General features: G+C 48.2%; 1 protein-coding gene across 4 annotated transcripts in view; it reads left to right on the top strand.

Moving 5' to 3' along the window:
- Positions 1–4,488, top strand: part of GAB3 (GRB2 associated binding protein 3) — a 68,759-nt gene extending 64,271 nt beyond the window's left edge. For 3 of the 4 annotated variants that reach the window (XM_009275288.2, XM_019471046.1, XM_019471045.1), the window contains 2 exons: positions 402–515; positions 1,527–4,488. In XM_009275288.2, coding sequence (XP_009273563.1) covers positions 402–515; positions 1,527–1,643 — 231 coding nt within the window. In that variant the 3' untranslated portion in view covers positions 1,644–4,488. The remainder of the gene's footprint in view (positions 1–401; positions 516–1,526) is intronic. The other variant, XM_009275289.2, reaches the window with a different exon arrangement.
- Positions 4,489–13,583: the final 9,095 nt, after the last annotated feature.

The raw sequence follows: 13,583 nt of genomic DNA, 5'->3' as shown, positions 1-13,583 counted from the left end.
TTTTCAGTTGCTAGATTTGAACAGAAGTATCACCATTTCTTCAAACTCACGGAACAATGATGGTTACGAGGGCACCCCTGCAAATCTGAGCCTTCCAAACGTTCTCAACGAGAAGCTGGGCGCAATTCCTTCCTGATAGCATCGAATGAAAGTCAGCCCGGTTTGCTTGTTTTGCCATAATTACCAGGAGAAAAAGGCGCTCTGTTTCTTTATGCCATCCTGCAATTAATCAGTGTTATCCTGTCGTTAGTCACCAAATGCACCCATGGCATAGAAAATTATGCGGGTGCTGACCCTCACACGCGTTCTGCCAGACAAGTCTCCCACCTTACAGTTATAGTCCTGCTTCCTTTTGGGATCATGTTTTAAGAGCGTTAAAAGTTTCTCTTCTTTCCCGACAGGAACACAGACAGGCAACATCTCCATACAGTGGTGCTTTTCCATGGACAAGGAAATCTAACCTTGATTACTTAGCATTGGATTTTAATTCTGCTTCCCCATCCCCTGTACAGAAGGTATGAGTCATTTGCAAAACCCCACAGCCTCCTATCTTTTTGTTTGCTGGGAGGAAAACAAGACCAAGAGTCAGGCTCTGCTAGGTGCCCTAAGTATCATCGTGAAGCCAGTCATGTTTCCAGCTGACTGCATTTGTGGCAGGCTCAAGATTAATGTAATAAAAGCACTATAAGGGTGATGACAGGGTGTCCTCAGCGTGACTCATAGGGTTGCCATTAACACGAGCTCGGCAGAGGGCATGAGACTGCGCTGGGATGTGCAGCCATGAGGGCTTGTGAGCAAGCTTGTTGGTGCTTGCAGGATCTCTGCATGTTCTTTCATTTTCATCAAGTCTCCACAAACCCTTTCCTGCTAGTTTTCCCCCAAATCTCTTTGCGGTAACAAGTTTACAGCCCGTGATAAATTCACGGGGTAAAACTGTACCATCTCTTGTAACGTGGCAAAATGTGCATCTTTATTCTTGCATTACCGAAAGCATTTCAATTTCCTTAGCAATGCTGAGAAAACCCATTCCTTGTTCCAAAGAGCTTATAACCTGCCCAGGCGGTGGGTAGGTACCATTGCAGAGCAACGAACTGTTGTCAGTTTGGGCCACTTTATGTCCTGTGTATCATTTTCCCCATCAGCTAATATTCCTGGATGCAACAGACTCAAGACTCCTAAGCTTTCTTAAATTTAGACCCTTCCTTTAGTTAAAATGCAGTTAGGTTATCCCTGCAGCAGGATGACTTGGATGAGAAGGGAATGATTATCTGCATGGAAATAGCCGGAACAGCACGTTTCCCTCGCTCACTGTGCTGGGCTGAGTGACAGGGTGACAGATGGATAATTATAGCTAAAGCAGGCTGTAAAGCAATGCTTTTGTCAGTTGATGTCACTGTGAGCTTCAAGGTGAAGTGAAGCAATCAAGGAACAAGGGAAAGCGAAAACAGAAAATCAAGCCAAGTTTCACTAGCATCCCTTTTCAACCCTAAAATTAATATGTTGTTTTTTTCTTTTCTCTCCCACAGAAACCTTTTCTCTCTGAGGAGCAGAGAGTGGACTACGTCCAGGTAGATGAACAGAAGACTCAAGCTTTACAGAACACTAAGCAGGAATGGACAGATGAGAGGCAATCAAAAGTCTAAAGGAAGAAGATTTGGGATCTGGAGGATTATTTTTTTTGCACTGGAACCACAATGTTAATGAAGCAGCTATCACAGTAGAGTTCAAAGGCAGAGAGAGTTGAAAGGTGCTTACAGTCTCTAGAGGAATGACATTTTTAATAGAAACCTTTGACTTCAGCTGGACATAGTATGTTGAATGAGTGAGTGGTTCACTGATGATTAAAGTAATGCATTACCCTTTCTACTGCCCTTACCAGTAAGCTACGTGGTACCATTTTCTGGCATGATTCTGTGACGAGTCATACACACATGTTAACAAATCCACTACATGTTGCATTAATCTAGTTAGTCCTGCCTTCTCCCTCTGTTGCATAATCCCTAGTTGCTAAAGCTATTTTTTGATATTCCTACCAATACTGCGGGTGCTCAGAGTGCTTTTATGGCAGCGAGCATCTGACAGGTATTGGTGACTAATCAACTAAGGGCTAAAATACTGAAACAATAAAAAGAACTTTTTGAATATATAGTGCTTAAGCAAAGAGAATTTTGGAAAATATTTTTCCCCTGGGTTTAAAAGGTCTGACTCTGAGCTGATGCTGTCAGAAACTCAAAACACGACTATGTACCAATGGGACTGGAATGCACCGTCTTTGACCCTCTGGACGACGGTCGTCGTATTAAGCTTCTTCTCTCCATTGTGGCTCATACTTGTCGCCTTTCTGTCTGATTCCTACTGGTGTTTTCTTCCCTATCTTGAGGAGTGTCTTCGGCACAGCACAGCACAGCTGCTCCTCTAGCAGGAGGCTGCAGGCACACAGCTCTTGGCTGGCCAAAAAATAGAACGGGAAGCTGTGAGCCTGTTTCTGCAAGTCTTGGGAGAACTGGCAAAGGATCAAGAATGCTTTCATCTGAACTGCAGAAGAAATGCTATTGGAATTGCTGGTAGCAGTCATCAAACTGATTGTTTCACTAGACCCACCCCCCCAAAAAAAAGAGAATTAGGAAGTGCAGCGTGCTCCGAGAGAGGCTAGCAGGCCTGCCAAAATAAAACAACAATGCGCTTACGTGGCGTGAGGACCTCTGGGTTCAGGAAGCTTATCTACCTTGGGACTTGTTACAGGCACTATCTCAGGATCACATATGTGTATAGTTTATAACATATTTAACTTTAAAAGCTTGGCTGCAACCTTTATTTTAAGGTGGCACACAGCCACTCGAATCATGGAAGTATGCAGTACCGCTGAGTGACCCACACTGGATTTGATCTTGCAGGCTTTGCTCATGCAGGTAAGTCCCACGAGCCGTAAGAGCTCTGATCCTGTCAGCAAGGACAGCCAGCCAGCACCCTTACGAAAGATCTCCTCTTTGACAGTGCCAAGTCACTGGCCTCCCTTCGTGTGCCTGTTGCTACCACGCTGTATTACTGTAATCTGACATCCCAAAAATGCTGGTTTACCAAACAGAGGTCGTAGAAATGTCATTGCAGAAACCACTGGCATTTCAAGGGTCCTACTTATTGTCCTCCATGCACCCATTCTGCTTCAGCCATTTGGGCACTCTGGGAGGCTGAGAGACGCGGCCGAGTGGCACGTCGTGCTGGGAGAGGCAGCGTGGCTAACAGAAACACCATTTTTCTCCTACCTCAAGAGAGCTGAAGTGCTTGCAAGTCTCGCTGCTTCTTTAGAGCAAATACAAAGCTGGGGATCCGTGGTGACCAGGCTCTTAATAGCTTACCCTGCAAGAACGACGAGGTTCACCAGCGCCTTTATTGACTCTGGGGCAAACTGGGCACCCAGGCCTGCGGGCATAAAGTGTCCTGGACTAGAGCTGCTTGGAAAACTGGGGTTTATACTGCAGATAGCTGACCTACTGTTTCCTCCTACTCTGCTCCCCCCCCTCCCCCAAGCTCTAAAATGCAAGTTAATGTTCATAAAAGTTTTGGAAAGAATTCAGACTTTTCTGTATAAATCGTGTCTGTCTGGTGTGAAATTTAGTTTGTTAAAACCCAGTTGTTTTGTCCTGAAACTGATTTAGGAGAGCTCTGAGCAACTGTGTCCTGGGTGTGGTATTGCTACAGGGGAAGTGGTTTTGGGGAGAGGTGGTGGAGATCTGCGCCTCCACAGAGGTGTTAGAGGGGTAAGCGAGGAAGGGCCACAGTTACAGAGACATTTGCCTTTCTGCTCAGAAGAATTGTCTGTCTTTCAAGGTGTACAAATAATACATGTCACGGAAAGCTTTTGGTGTATGCTGCAGTACTGGAAGAGTTAAAAGACCAGCTAAGACGTGTATTACAGCAGGGGACAGAAAACATCCACAAAGGGCAGGTAAAATTATGCTATGCTACTGCAGATCCCAAATTGCAGAGTGATGGCATGGCAGCCTCCAGTGGGGATTGCGATAGCATACAGATCAGCTCGTATTTGACTGGAGTGTTTCTTTTCGTGCTGTCAGAAAATCTTCCGAAATGGAAAACCACCAAGTTATTGGAGACCACTGACGTGCTTGTTATTCTAGTTTATTGCAAAAATATTTAAACTTCGACAAACCTGGCTAACAGATCATTCAGAAGTTTAGAAAAGAAAGAGCTCCTTTGGTATTTTTTTTCCCCCTAAAAGGACATAAATATATAGCTTGGCGGGGACCGTCAGATGAGAATGGCCCCCTTTCAACTTCTGCGTGTCCCCTGCTTGCCCCCACCGCTCTCATATCTCGATCAAACGCTGCTCGCTGGTTTCTAACTTTCACTTTTTAACTAAAAGCTAAGTTTGGGGGTTTATTCAGATTTTTCATTTAAGGTCTTTTTTTACCCGCTGCTCCGGGGTCCGTGACGTGCATTCTTGCGTAAGCACAACACGTGAAACGGGAGCGATTAAAAAAATACAAAAAAAAGTTTTAAAAGCAGAGCAGTCCTCCCCCAAGGCTTTTATTTTTTTGTTTTAGTCAAATTCCACAATCCTCCAAAGAGGGTAAAGAGGAGGAAGATGGTGGGAGGATGGCAAAGGCCAAATCTGCTGCGGCCACCCCATCATTAAGGATTTCGGTGTGAACGGAGCCACAGCAGCCCCTGCTGTAGTACACGACTGACATACCTGTGGGCTGCCACGCTGCCAACCGCAGCAGCCCGGGGCCAGAGGACCTACTGGGGGGAGAGGAGGGATGTTACAGAGCAAAAAGGAGTCACTGTTTAATTAAGTCTGTTCTTAAATACTGATCCCTTGGCCAAAGAGGAAAAGAAAACCTGTGAAAGCACCTGAAAACTGAGTCAGCTTTTGACAGTGTCATGTCTGAAATGTAGCCCAGCAAGAGCCCTTGGTTAGCACTGGCGCCCGGGTCAGCCAGGCACGTTCCTGGTAGCGTCTTGTTTTTTGCTGTGGGTCTGTTATATTGTTATTTGTATGTATTTCATTAAAAAGTATCACGAGAGCCGATGCAGAGAGAGGCTCTGCACCTAAATGAGCATGGGGCGGCCAGCGGTCCCTTAGGAAACTCTTGTCTCCCGGGGGAACGGGCACTGCCCGGCTCAGGACTTGTAGTGCCTTCTCCAGCACCGCTGGGGTTTCTCGTTTAAAATGGAGAGCAGTGCTAAACGAGCAAAATAGTTTTTGCTTAATTGGAAATGTTTCTCTGTGGCCTTGCCAGGTGAAGCTCGGTTGCAGGACGATGTGGAAAACAAACAAGCTAAAAGGTTTCAGTCCTGTGGTTATTGTCAGGGAGATCAGCTGGATTCCCCCCGCTGTTGGCGCGGCCGGTGCGTGAGCTGGTGTGCCAGCACCCCGGCACGGGAGGGAGGAGGTCGGAGATGAGATGGATCTCTTTTACTGAAATTGTCTGTGGCCACTGAATACAAAAATAGCCTGTGTCAAACGCCTGCTTGAAAGACATCCTAAAGAGTCATAAAGAAATCCTTCTGATCTGAACTTCTTTCCTGGGGCGAGCAGGATTTCAGTACTTACAGAGAGTTACACGCGTTCCCAAGGTCTTTACTCAGTTCGGGTTTAATATGGCCTCATTCTGCAGTCTTTCAATGATCACGCATTTGAGCAAGGTGTAGCAGGATCCAAGACTCGTTTGCTTTTTGGACTAGACTGTATTTTCCGTTTATAATTCCTTTATTACAGGAGGCAGCATTAAATTCCTTACTGGCAGATAGGAACGCTTTACCTGAGAAATGTCAACAGCCATTTAACTCAAGCCAGGTGTTTTCAGCCAGCTCACTTTTTGCCAACGGTAGCGCCCGCTCTCTTCCGAGTCACTAATTACATCATAGATGTAGATTTTGGAGTTGCATTCACTTGAAGCGATCCAGTGGTTTAGTAATTCAAAGACCATCAGATGCTGTGATGAGAATGAAGCACAGGGCAATGCCTTTCCTTTGTTCCCCTGTTCCGCAAAACTTGCTCAGGTTTAAAACAAAAAAAAAGCCACCAAAATAGCAGACTTTTGCCATGTCAAAGCCAGAATATTTTTTGTTCAAACGAAAATAAACTTTTGTCTTGTGCAAAGGAAGCATTTTACTTTTTTTTGTATCTGTAAATCTGTGGGGAAGCATTAAACAGTCATCTCTGTCACGAAGGAATTAGTCATTGATAGAGGGAAGGGGCTCGCCTTCCTGATGTTTCATTGTAATGTTTGTTGTATATATTTGCACATTAAACTGTGTATCTTTTTTCTAATAAATTAATATAAAACGTAGCCGTGATCTTTAATTATTTTGATATGCGAAGGTGCTCATGGGGAAAACTTCCACATTTTTCATTTAATGCTTTTTTCCATTTTTTAAATCTCTTACTAGGCTGTGACTTGTTCATATAAATTATTTGGATGCAAATTCAAACAAATTTGCAAACGAATTTCATACACCTGTGTATCAGGAAGATTATTTGCAGGTGACTTGAGAAACAAACAACGATGAAGTTGCGACCTGGGCTCATGGCTGCATCCTCCTGGGGCCTGGGTAAGTTGCAGCCCCCCAGCTCCAGCTCCTGCCCCTGCCGCAGCCGAGGGGGAGGAAGGGGCCGCGCTTACAGACCGATGATGTAGACCGCAAGCACAGATTTGTTCAGCATATGCTCTGGGCTTGGATACAAAGAACAGTTGTTATTTAACCTGATCCTTTAATTGCTCTGTGCTGAGGAGCGTAGTTGCTGTTAATGTAATTTCCACACGCAGCAAGCTGGGGACGTGGGATCCTTTCACCCTGCACGTCTCGGGATTTCGAAGATGAAGCGAGGCGGTCCATGGGAGCAGAGCTGAGCAAACCTAGCTGCTAACAAGCAAGGTAGTTTGGGAAATAGCTTATTTATTGCTTCAGGCAAGTGTCACTTTTGGATCTGCGTGCTTTGTAATCCTGGCTGGATACCCAACTGTGGTGAATCGAGGGACTTGTAGCGCTTACAGAGCCATTGATGGAAACTTGGCTGCACGACTCGAGAAGCGCGGACACGTGTAATTTAGATAAGCCTACGCCTGGGGGCTCGATACAAGGGAACTGCGTGACATTTTGTGTTCAGTCTTATAGGGAGGGCAGGTCGGATAAATAAAAGGTCAGATAAGGTCTGACTGCCGGTTCACAGGCTGCTTCCATGTCCTCTCTCCAGCGGAGATGGGAACGGCCCTTTCGGCGGGGAGCGCTCCCCAGGAAAGTGACCTCCCTCTCCCGCACCAGCTCCCAGACGCTCGGAGGGAAGCAAGCCGTGCCGAAGCCACCGCCGCCCCTGCCCCAATGGCCTGGCATGTCCCCTCCGTGAGGTACTTCCCAGAGCAGCAGAGGTGGTTGTCACGCAGGGTCCCGGCACCCAGAGCATCCCCACAGGCAGGGACAGCCGGGCCCCGTGGGAGGGGAGCCAGTGCCCTCTGAGCTTGCGATCAAGAAATTGGGCTCTGCGAGTAGACGGTGCTGAAACGAAGCAGTATGAGGCTGCACAAAATTCAGGAAGCTCTCAGACTTCTCGCGCCTCTGTGCAAAGTACTTTGGTGATTAGATAATAATAATAATAATAAGGGGGAAAAACTGATAGCAATAAGTATGACTGCGTAAGCACTTGGTAGATGTTAGCCCCTCTAATCACATCCGCAGTTTCAAACCACGTAAAACACTTCCCTGAAGCAAAAAGCTGCAGAGCAGCCAGCCAGTTACCAAACCCAGGTCATCTTCACGGGGCATGAAACACAAACCCCTCCAAAAAAAGCAGTAATTCCCTACCGCCCCAGTGCTTTTTGCCTTTTTAACTCTTTTGGTTAAGAGTGCAATTGCTTTGGTCTTTTTTAGTCTGAGATGCTCGATGGAGCACTACCTTAAAAATGGGCATTCCTGTACAACCGTGTCCACGCTGGGGACTGTATCAGTGCAAGGATACAGGTCTTGGGCCACAGTGGTGATACCCCATTTCTGTCCAGTAGATCTCCAAGAGCTTTGGCGAAGGGACCTGTACTTTATTTCTGATTTTTCATGTGCGCTTTGAGGGACAGTGACTCCCCCAGGGCCGGTGGCAGCAGCAGAGGTGACACCTGGGTCTGCAGAGTCTTAGTCCTGCCCTTTCACCAGCGACTAATGCAGGCTGCGTGCTGTGTTTTGACAGGTCTTAAGATCTGCATCTCCCCATCAAACAGCATCTAAAACTCCTCTTCCAGTTGTTCAGGGCAGAGAGTGCAGAGGGACTTTGCTCTACTGGTTATACTTATTTATAGGAGCGCACTGGGTGTCAGCAGCACCACATAGAACCATAGAATAGTTTGGGTTGGAAGGGACCTCTAAAGGTCATGTAGTCCCACCCCCCTGCCGTGGGCAGGGACATCTTCAACTAGATCAGGTTGCTCAGAGCCCCGTCCAACCTGACCTGGAATGCCCTCCCTGGGCAACCTGTTCCAGTGCTTCACCACCCTCAGTGTAAAAAATTTCTTCCTTATATCTAGTCTAAATCTGTCCCCCTTTAGTTTAAAGCCATTCCCCCTTGTCCTGTCGCAACAGGCCCTGCTAAAAAGTTTGCCACCACGTCCAGCACTTAAACACAAAGGATGCGTCTGGCGGAGGCTCAGCCCCTTCCCACCTGGGGAACTGATCCCAGGCCCTGTTGTAATGCAGGAGTGAGCAGGGAGCGACCCAACCTTTCATTCATTGTCCTGTTTTGTTCTGCTTTGATATTTGATTTTCCTTTCACATCCGATTTTAGCATAAGCCCATTGTTATACAGCCCCAACATGCCCTGCTCTGACAGCTCGGGGATCTCAGCATTGGCAAATTCGTCACTGTGTAAGAGCCTGAAAAGCCCTTGCTCTGCTGGTGGGCTCTCATCGAGGGCTTTAAAGCTTAACACAGTTTGGGGGTGTTTTCCTTGCGTGTGTTTGTGGTGGTTGTTGTTGCAGTTTGGTTTGCTTCTTCATTCAAAAACGTTGAGTGCTTTGTCTGGCAGCTCAGCTACTTGGAAGTGCCTCCGACTATGCTGCTATCTAGAGATGCTTGGTTTTGCTACTGCTGCTGTTATTTCTTAGCTTCATTCCCCACATGAACAGCACAGAGCAATGGGGAAGACCTACTCTGTATTTTTCCCCACAAGGAAAAAAAACCACAGATCCCTCACATGAAAGCAGCAGTTCCGCTGCCCACCCCAGGAAGACGCCGCTCTGCAAGCACCTCGGCCTTCTCTGGGAAGGCGCAGGGCGTTTTGTAGAGTTACGGGGCGATGGAAAAGGTGAAACATCAGATGAAGGCAGCGCCAGCGGGGGTCTGCCAGCACCGGAGGAGATGCTAGAAGGCAAACATAGCTTTTGCCTTTAGGTTTCCAGATCAAAGTTCAGGACAGCTTTCAGTGCGACCTTTTGTACAACCTGAGAGAGACAATTCCTCTACAGAGAGAAATGGAAGATTGAGCAATAAAGGGATTCATAAAATCTCTGAGGTCTCGGTAACTCTTTGGTCTCCCAGTTTTGTATTAACGTAGCTTTTGGGAAGCAGCCAGGCTTGCCAGGCAAAGGGAGCCAAGGTTTCAAACTGGAGTCCAGGTGGGGTTTGGGTGCCTCCACCACTGGGGCATCCAGCTGAGATCCCCTTCAACAGCCGGGGTTTCAGAGACGCTGAGCTGTTCCCCTTCAAAACCAAAGTGCCTTAGGATGTGCCCGACCAGGGGCTACGTTATCCCGCCGCGGCTGCGCCCTGGTGCCGGCAGCCCCAGGAGGGCTGCAGGGGTGGCCCGGCCCTCTCCTGCCTTCTTCTGCTGCTGCTTCTCCTCCTGCCGAGCAGCCTGACATCCCGCCAAACCCCACAGGGCTGCGCCCAGGCCCCTTGCGGCCCCAAAAATCCAGACTGGCAGAGGCTGAGAGATTTGCCCTTGGCCACGGGAGCAGGCAGCCCTCCGTCATTCACCCCTTAGGATATGTTCTTTCAGACTATGAACTATTTGTTTCAAAGCGCTGAGCAAGCCCGACGTACTGATGCTGGCAAATGAAGCTCCCCAAAAAGGGTAAGGGCTTCGCAGCAGAAAACGTATCTGGCCTTTGGTGTATATTTTATCCATGAAGATGAGGTGGTCAGCAGGGTAGTAGGCAGGCTTTTTACAGTTCAAAAATAAGAGATGTTATTTTTAAAGTTTTTTTAAAATAAAAAATGGAAGATTCATCATTTCTTTGGTTTGACTTCCTCCGCAGTTAGTCAGAAATCATCAGGAAATGCGACTGAAGGAAATCCGTCCTGTTCTGCCTGGTCAGCACAAGGAATGTGCACACACAGAGGAGGACGGCGAGGGAGGGCTCTGGCTCTTCCCAGGCAGAGCTGAGTGATGCGGCGGAGACAGCTCAAGAGCAAACTTGCATGACATGTAAAGTAAAAATGACAGGGAGGCAAAACAAAGATGGATTTCCACAATCAGCGCATCCAGAATCTGACTTTGGCACAAAACGAGAATTTGGAATCACTCCAGAAATGTCAGTACATTTTTTTCCATGTTTATACATAGCACAAAAGCACCTTTTACCATCCATACACTTCTTCAGACTTCGCTTTTCTCTAAACAGCTCTGACTGTTAAATGATACACAAGGCTCACCAAATAGTTTTATTTCTATTGCAGGCCTGCCCATTTCCCTGTGCTCCTCTCGCCGGTGACCACACCGTTACTCCCTCCACAACCTGCCGCTGGGCTGGCTCAAAAAGCGCCTGAATGTTGTTATTTACCTCCAGCCTCTCTGAATCAAGTTGGGAGGAAGGGATGTTTTGCCGCTGTTCCATCAGGTATGGTAGCCTATACGCTTGTGGCTGCAGAAATGGAGACATCTAAGCGAAAGCACCATTTTTTTCCATTGGCAGCGTAATGTGAACCTTCCTAATGAGCTCTTGCTAACTCTGCTGACCGCAGCTGTTCATTCAAAAAGTGGAGGGAGGAGCGTGTAGAGTGGCTGGTCTATATTGGGAGGAGCTGTGAAACCGAGATCTGCAGGAGTTTGGAGCGGAGAGAAGAGCAGCTGTATCCATGAGGTTTGTTTCAATCCTCTAGATGAGACACTGCATAGAAAAGGTTATGCAGGTGAACAACCCCAAAACTCAGTTTTACAGGCTAGTACAAAGTCTATATCTTTTCTAGAAACAGATGTTCTTATTCAGAACAGTATAGTATTGCGTTATTCTACGGTAGTGAGTAAAACGTGCCAGGTAAGGCAGCGAAGCATCGTTCATCAGCTCTTTGCATCACTCTTCAGCTCTCTGACTCGTGCTTCTCCGGAGGAGGCGGACGCAGCCAGGCTCACCCTCAGGGCCTCTTCAGCGTCCCAGAGAGCAAGAGCCCGACCCGTGCTGGCAGGTCCCCAAGCCGCTGCAAGACAGATAAGGAAAATAACCTTTACAGGCAGAAAAGCAGGTGTGTCCCAGCCCTGCAGATACCGTATCCAAAGAGCCTACAAGCAGAGAGAGGAAACGGCTCTGAATCACATCTCGTGTTTATCAGGGTTATTTTTCCTACGGGTGCCTTTGATCCCGCTTCCTGGGGAAGCGGCAGGTTCAAGGAGCTCCGTGGCATAAGGAAACTCCTGAGGTCCTTCTGCCGGGGAAAGGCTCGGCAGGTCTGGCCGTGTGGCGCCACGGAGCCCGTGCCTGGCCGTGGGGACGGCTCTGTGGGCCCGCCGGCTCTCGGTACAGGGGCATTGGCTTTGTTTGACAAATATGTAAGCTGCCACTTCAGCTTGAAAGTCCTGTGCAAGCTCCTTTTGCTGCGTGGATCAAGAGGAAAACACACCCAGCTGCTTGCGCCTCCTCCCTTCCTAAGCACCCAGGGAAGAGTCTCTGCCTTGTACCTGGGGGAGGGAAACCTGCAGCCTCAGGAGGAGGCAGAAAAAAATCACGTTCAGCTGGAAGTCTTGCCTACAAATACTGTATCTTAGCAGCAGTTGGGGTCTGCTTTCTCAATATCCCCCGTGCAATTATGAATGGTCAGAAAAGACTTAAAAATAGGATTTCCCTGATAACACTGACGCTTGCACCGCAGCCAAGCGGAGTCCTCTGCCTGGAAAACGTTGACGCAAAGGCTTCTCAGTGCTGCAGATCAGCGGTCAGCATGAGATGGGATGAGTAACTCCGACCCAGGGTTAAGCAACCTGTCCGTCAAACCGCTATCTGGCCGCTTCCCGGGGCGGTGCTCGCTTCCCCTCCGCACCAGCCGTCGCAGTACAAAGGGCCAAGGTCAGGGCAGGCGGGGGGAAACCCAGCGAGAAAAGCTACTAGGCACAGGGTGAGACGGTGCTGGGCAAAAGCAAGCCCTACCCTGCTGTGCCCGACACCTAGCTGCTGCTTCCACAGGGAAATTACAGCCCAGGAGCCTCCAGCACGTTCAAGCACACTTTTGTAGGAGGTTGGCAGAAGCTTTAGGATGTGCACAAGATGTCCAAAGACATCTGTAGCTGAGCGGGTGGGAGCTCAGGGTAATACAACTTCCACGTCCCAAAACATTACCTTTTATTTTGGCTTGAAAAGCACGCAGATAGCTGTCCTTCAGAAGGCCTAGCGCCTCTCCTTATCTGCTGTTCGCACTGTGCGTGGCCCCGCGGCTGTCACCCCAAACAGGAAGGGGGAAAAAAGGGAAACTACTTTGTGAAAGAAGGCGCTCGGTGCCAGTGAACAGCCCCCATAAAGATTTTCAGTTGTCACGGGATCTACTTTGTGCCATGATTGCTTTTTTTTTTAATAACCAGCCTCAGGAACTATCACGAGGCAAAGCCAGAGGGGAGAGCCAGTGCCAAGATCTGGGGCCACAGGTAACCTCGAAACGAATCTCTGCTGCTGTCAAGGCGGAGAAGAGGAACCGCCGCCGCTGCCTCCTTAAAGGCTGATCTTCCATCTCGACTTGTGAAACCTTTCAGGGGGAAGTGGTCAATCTCTAGCTGTTGTTTGGAGTCATCTTCATGGAAGTCTCCAAATAGATGTTATGCCTCAGTGCTGAAGAGGGCATTTTTTAGAAAAGTAAACAAAATGCTGTTGCCACAGACCACATTTTGTCTAGGATGGTACTGAAAGTGGACGAAGTTCAGCTGTATTCCTCTCGGTCTCCTGCTCACTTTCGCGTGTGCCCGCGGCAGAGGGAAACGAGCCCAGCAGTAACTCGTGCAGCCTAGTGCAAAACAGAGGGGAAATCCAGGACTTAGACCCTCAAGTAAAAGCAATTCACCTGGATTTCTTTTCACAAAAGGGCATTTTTCATCAACTCATTGGTAATGAAATCAGTCCAAGTGCTGTTTTGGCTGATGCTAAATTGACTGAAGAAGTCGCTGCCCATGGTTGCCAGTTCCCAGCCCCTGCAGTGACCACTGCTGAGGTCCACGAGGTCCGGTCCGCTTCTGCCAACACCAAACAACCCAGCTCTTGGATTTACCAAAGTAATCCAGGATTTCTGTTGTGGATTGTTCTTCTGTAACACCGAGTTAGACACACAGGAGAGAGCTCGAGGATGGCCGGCAAGTAGGGCTCGCCTCCTCCTCCTCCCCG

This window comes from Aptenodytes forsteri, unplaced genomic scaffold (assembly GCF_000699145.1).
Source record: "Aptenodytes forsteri isolate BGI_AS27 unplaced genomic scaffold, ASM69914v1 Scaffold143, whole genome shotgun sequence".
NCBI classification, from domain to species: Eukaryota; Metazoa; Chordata; class Aves; order Sphenisciformes; family Spheniscidae; genus Aptenodytes; species Aptenodytes forsteri.
Note: the sequence above shows the minus strand (reverse complement) of the source record. Positions and strands in the feature narration are given on the sequence as shown.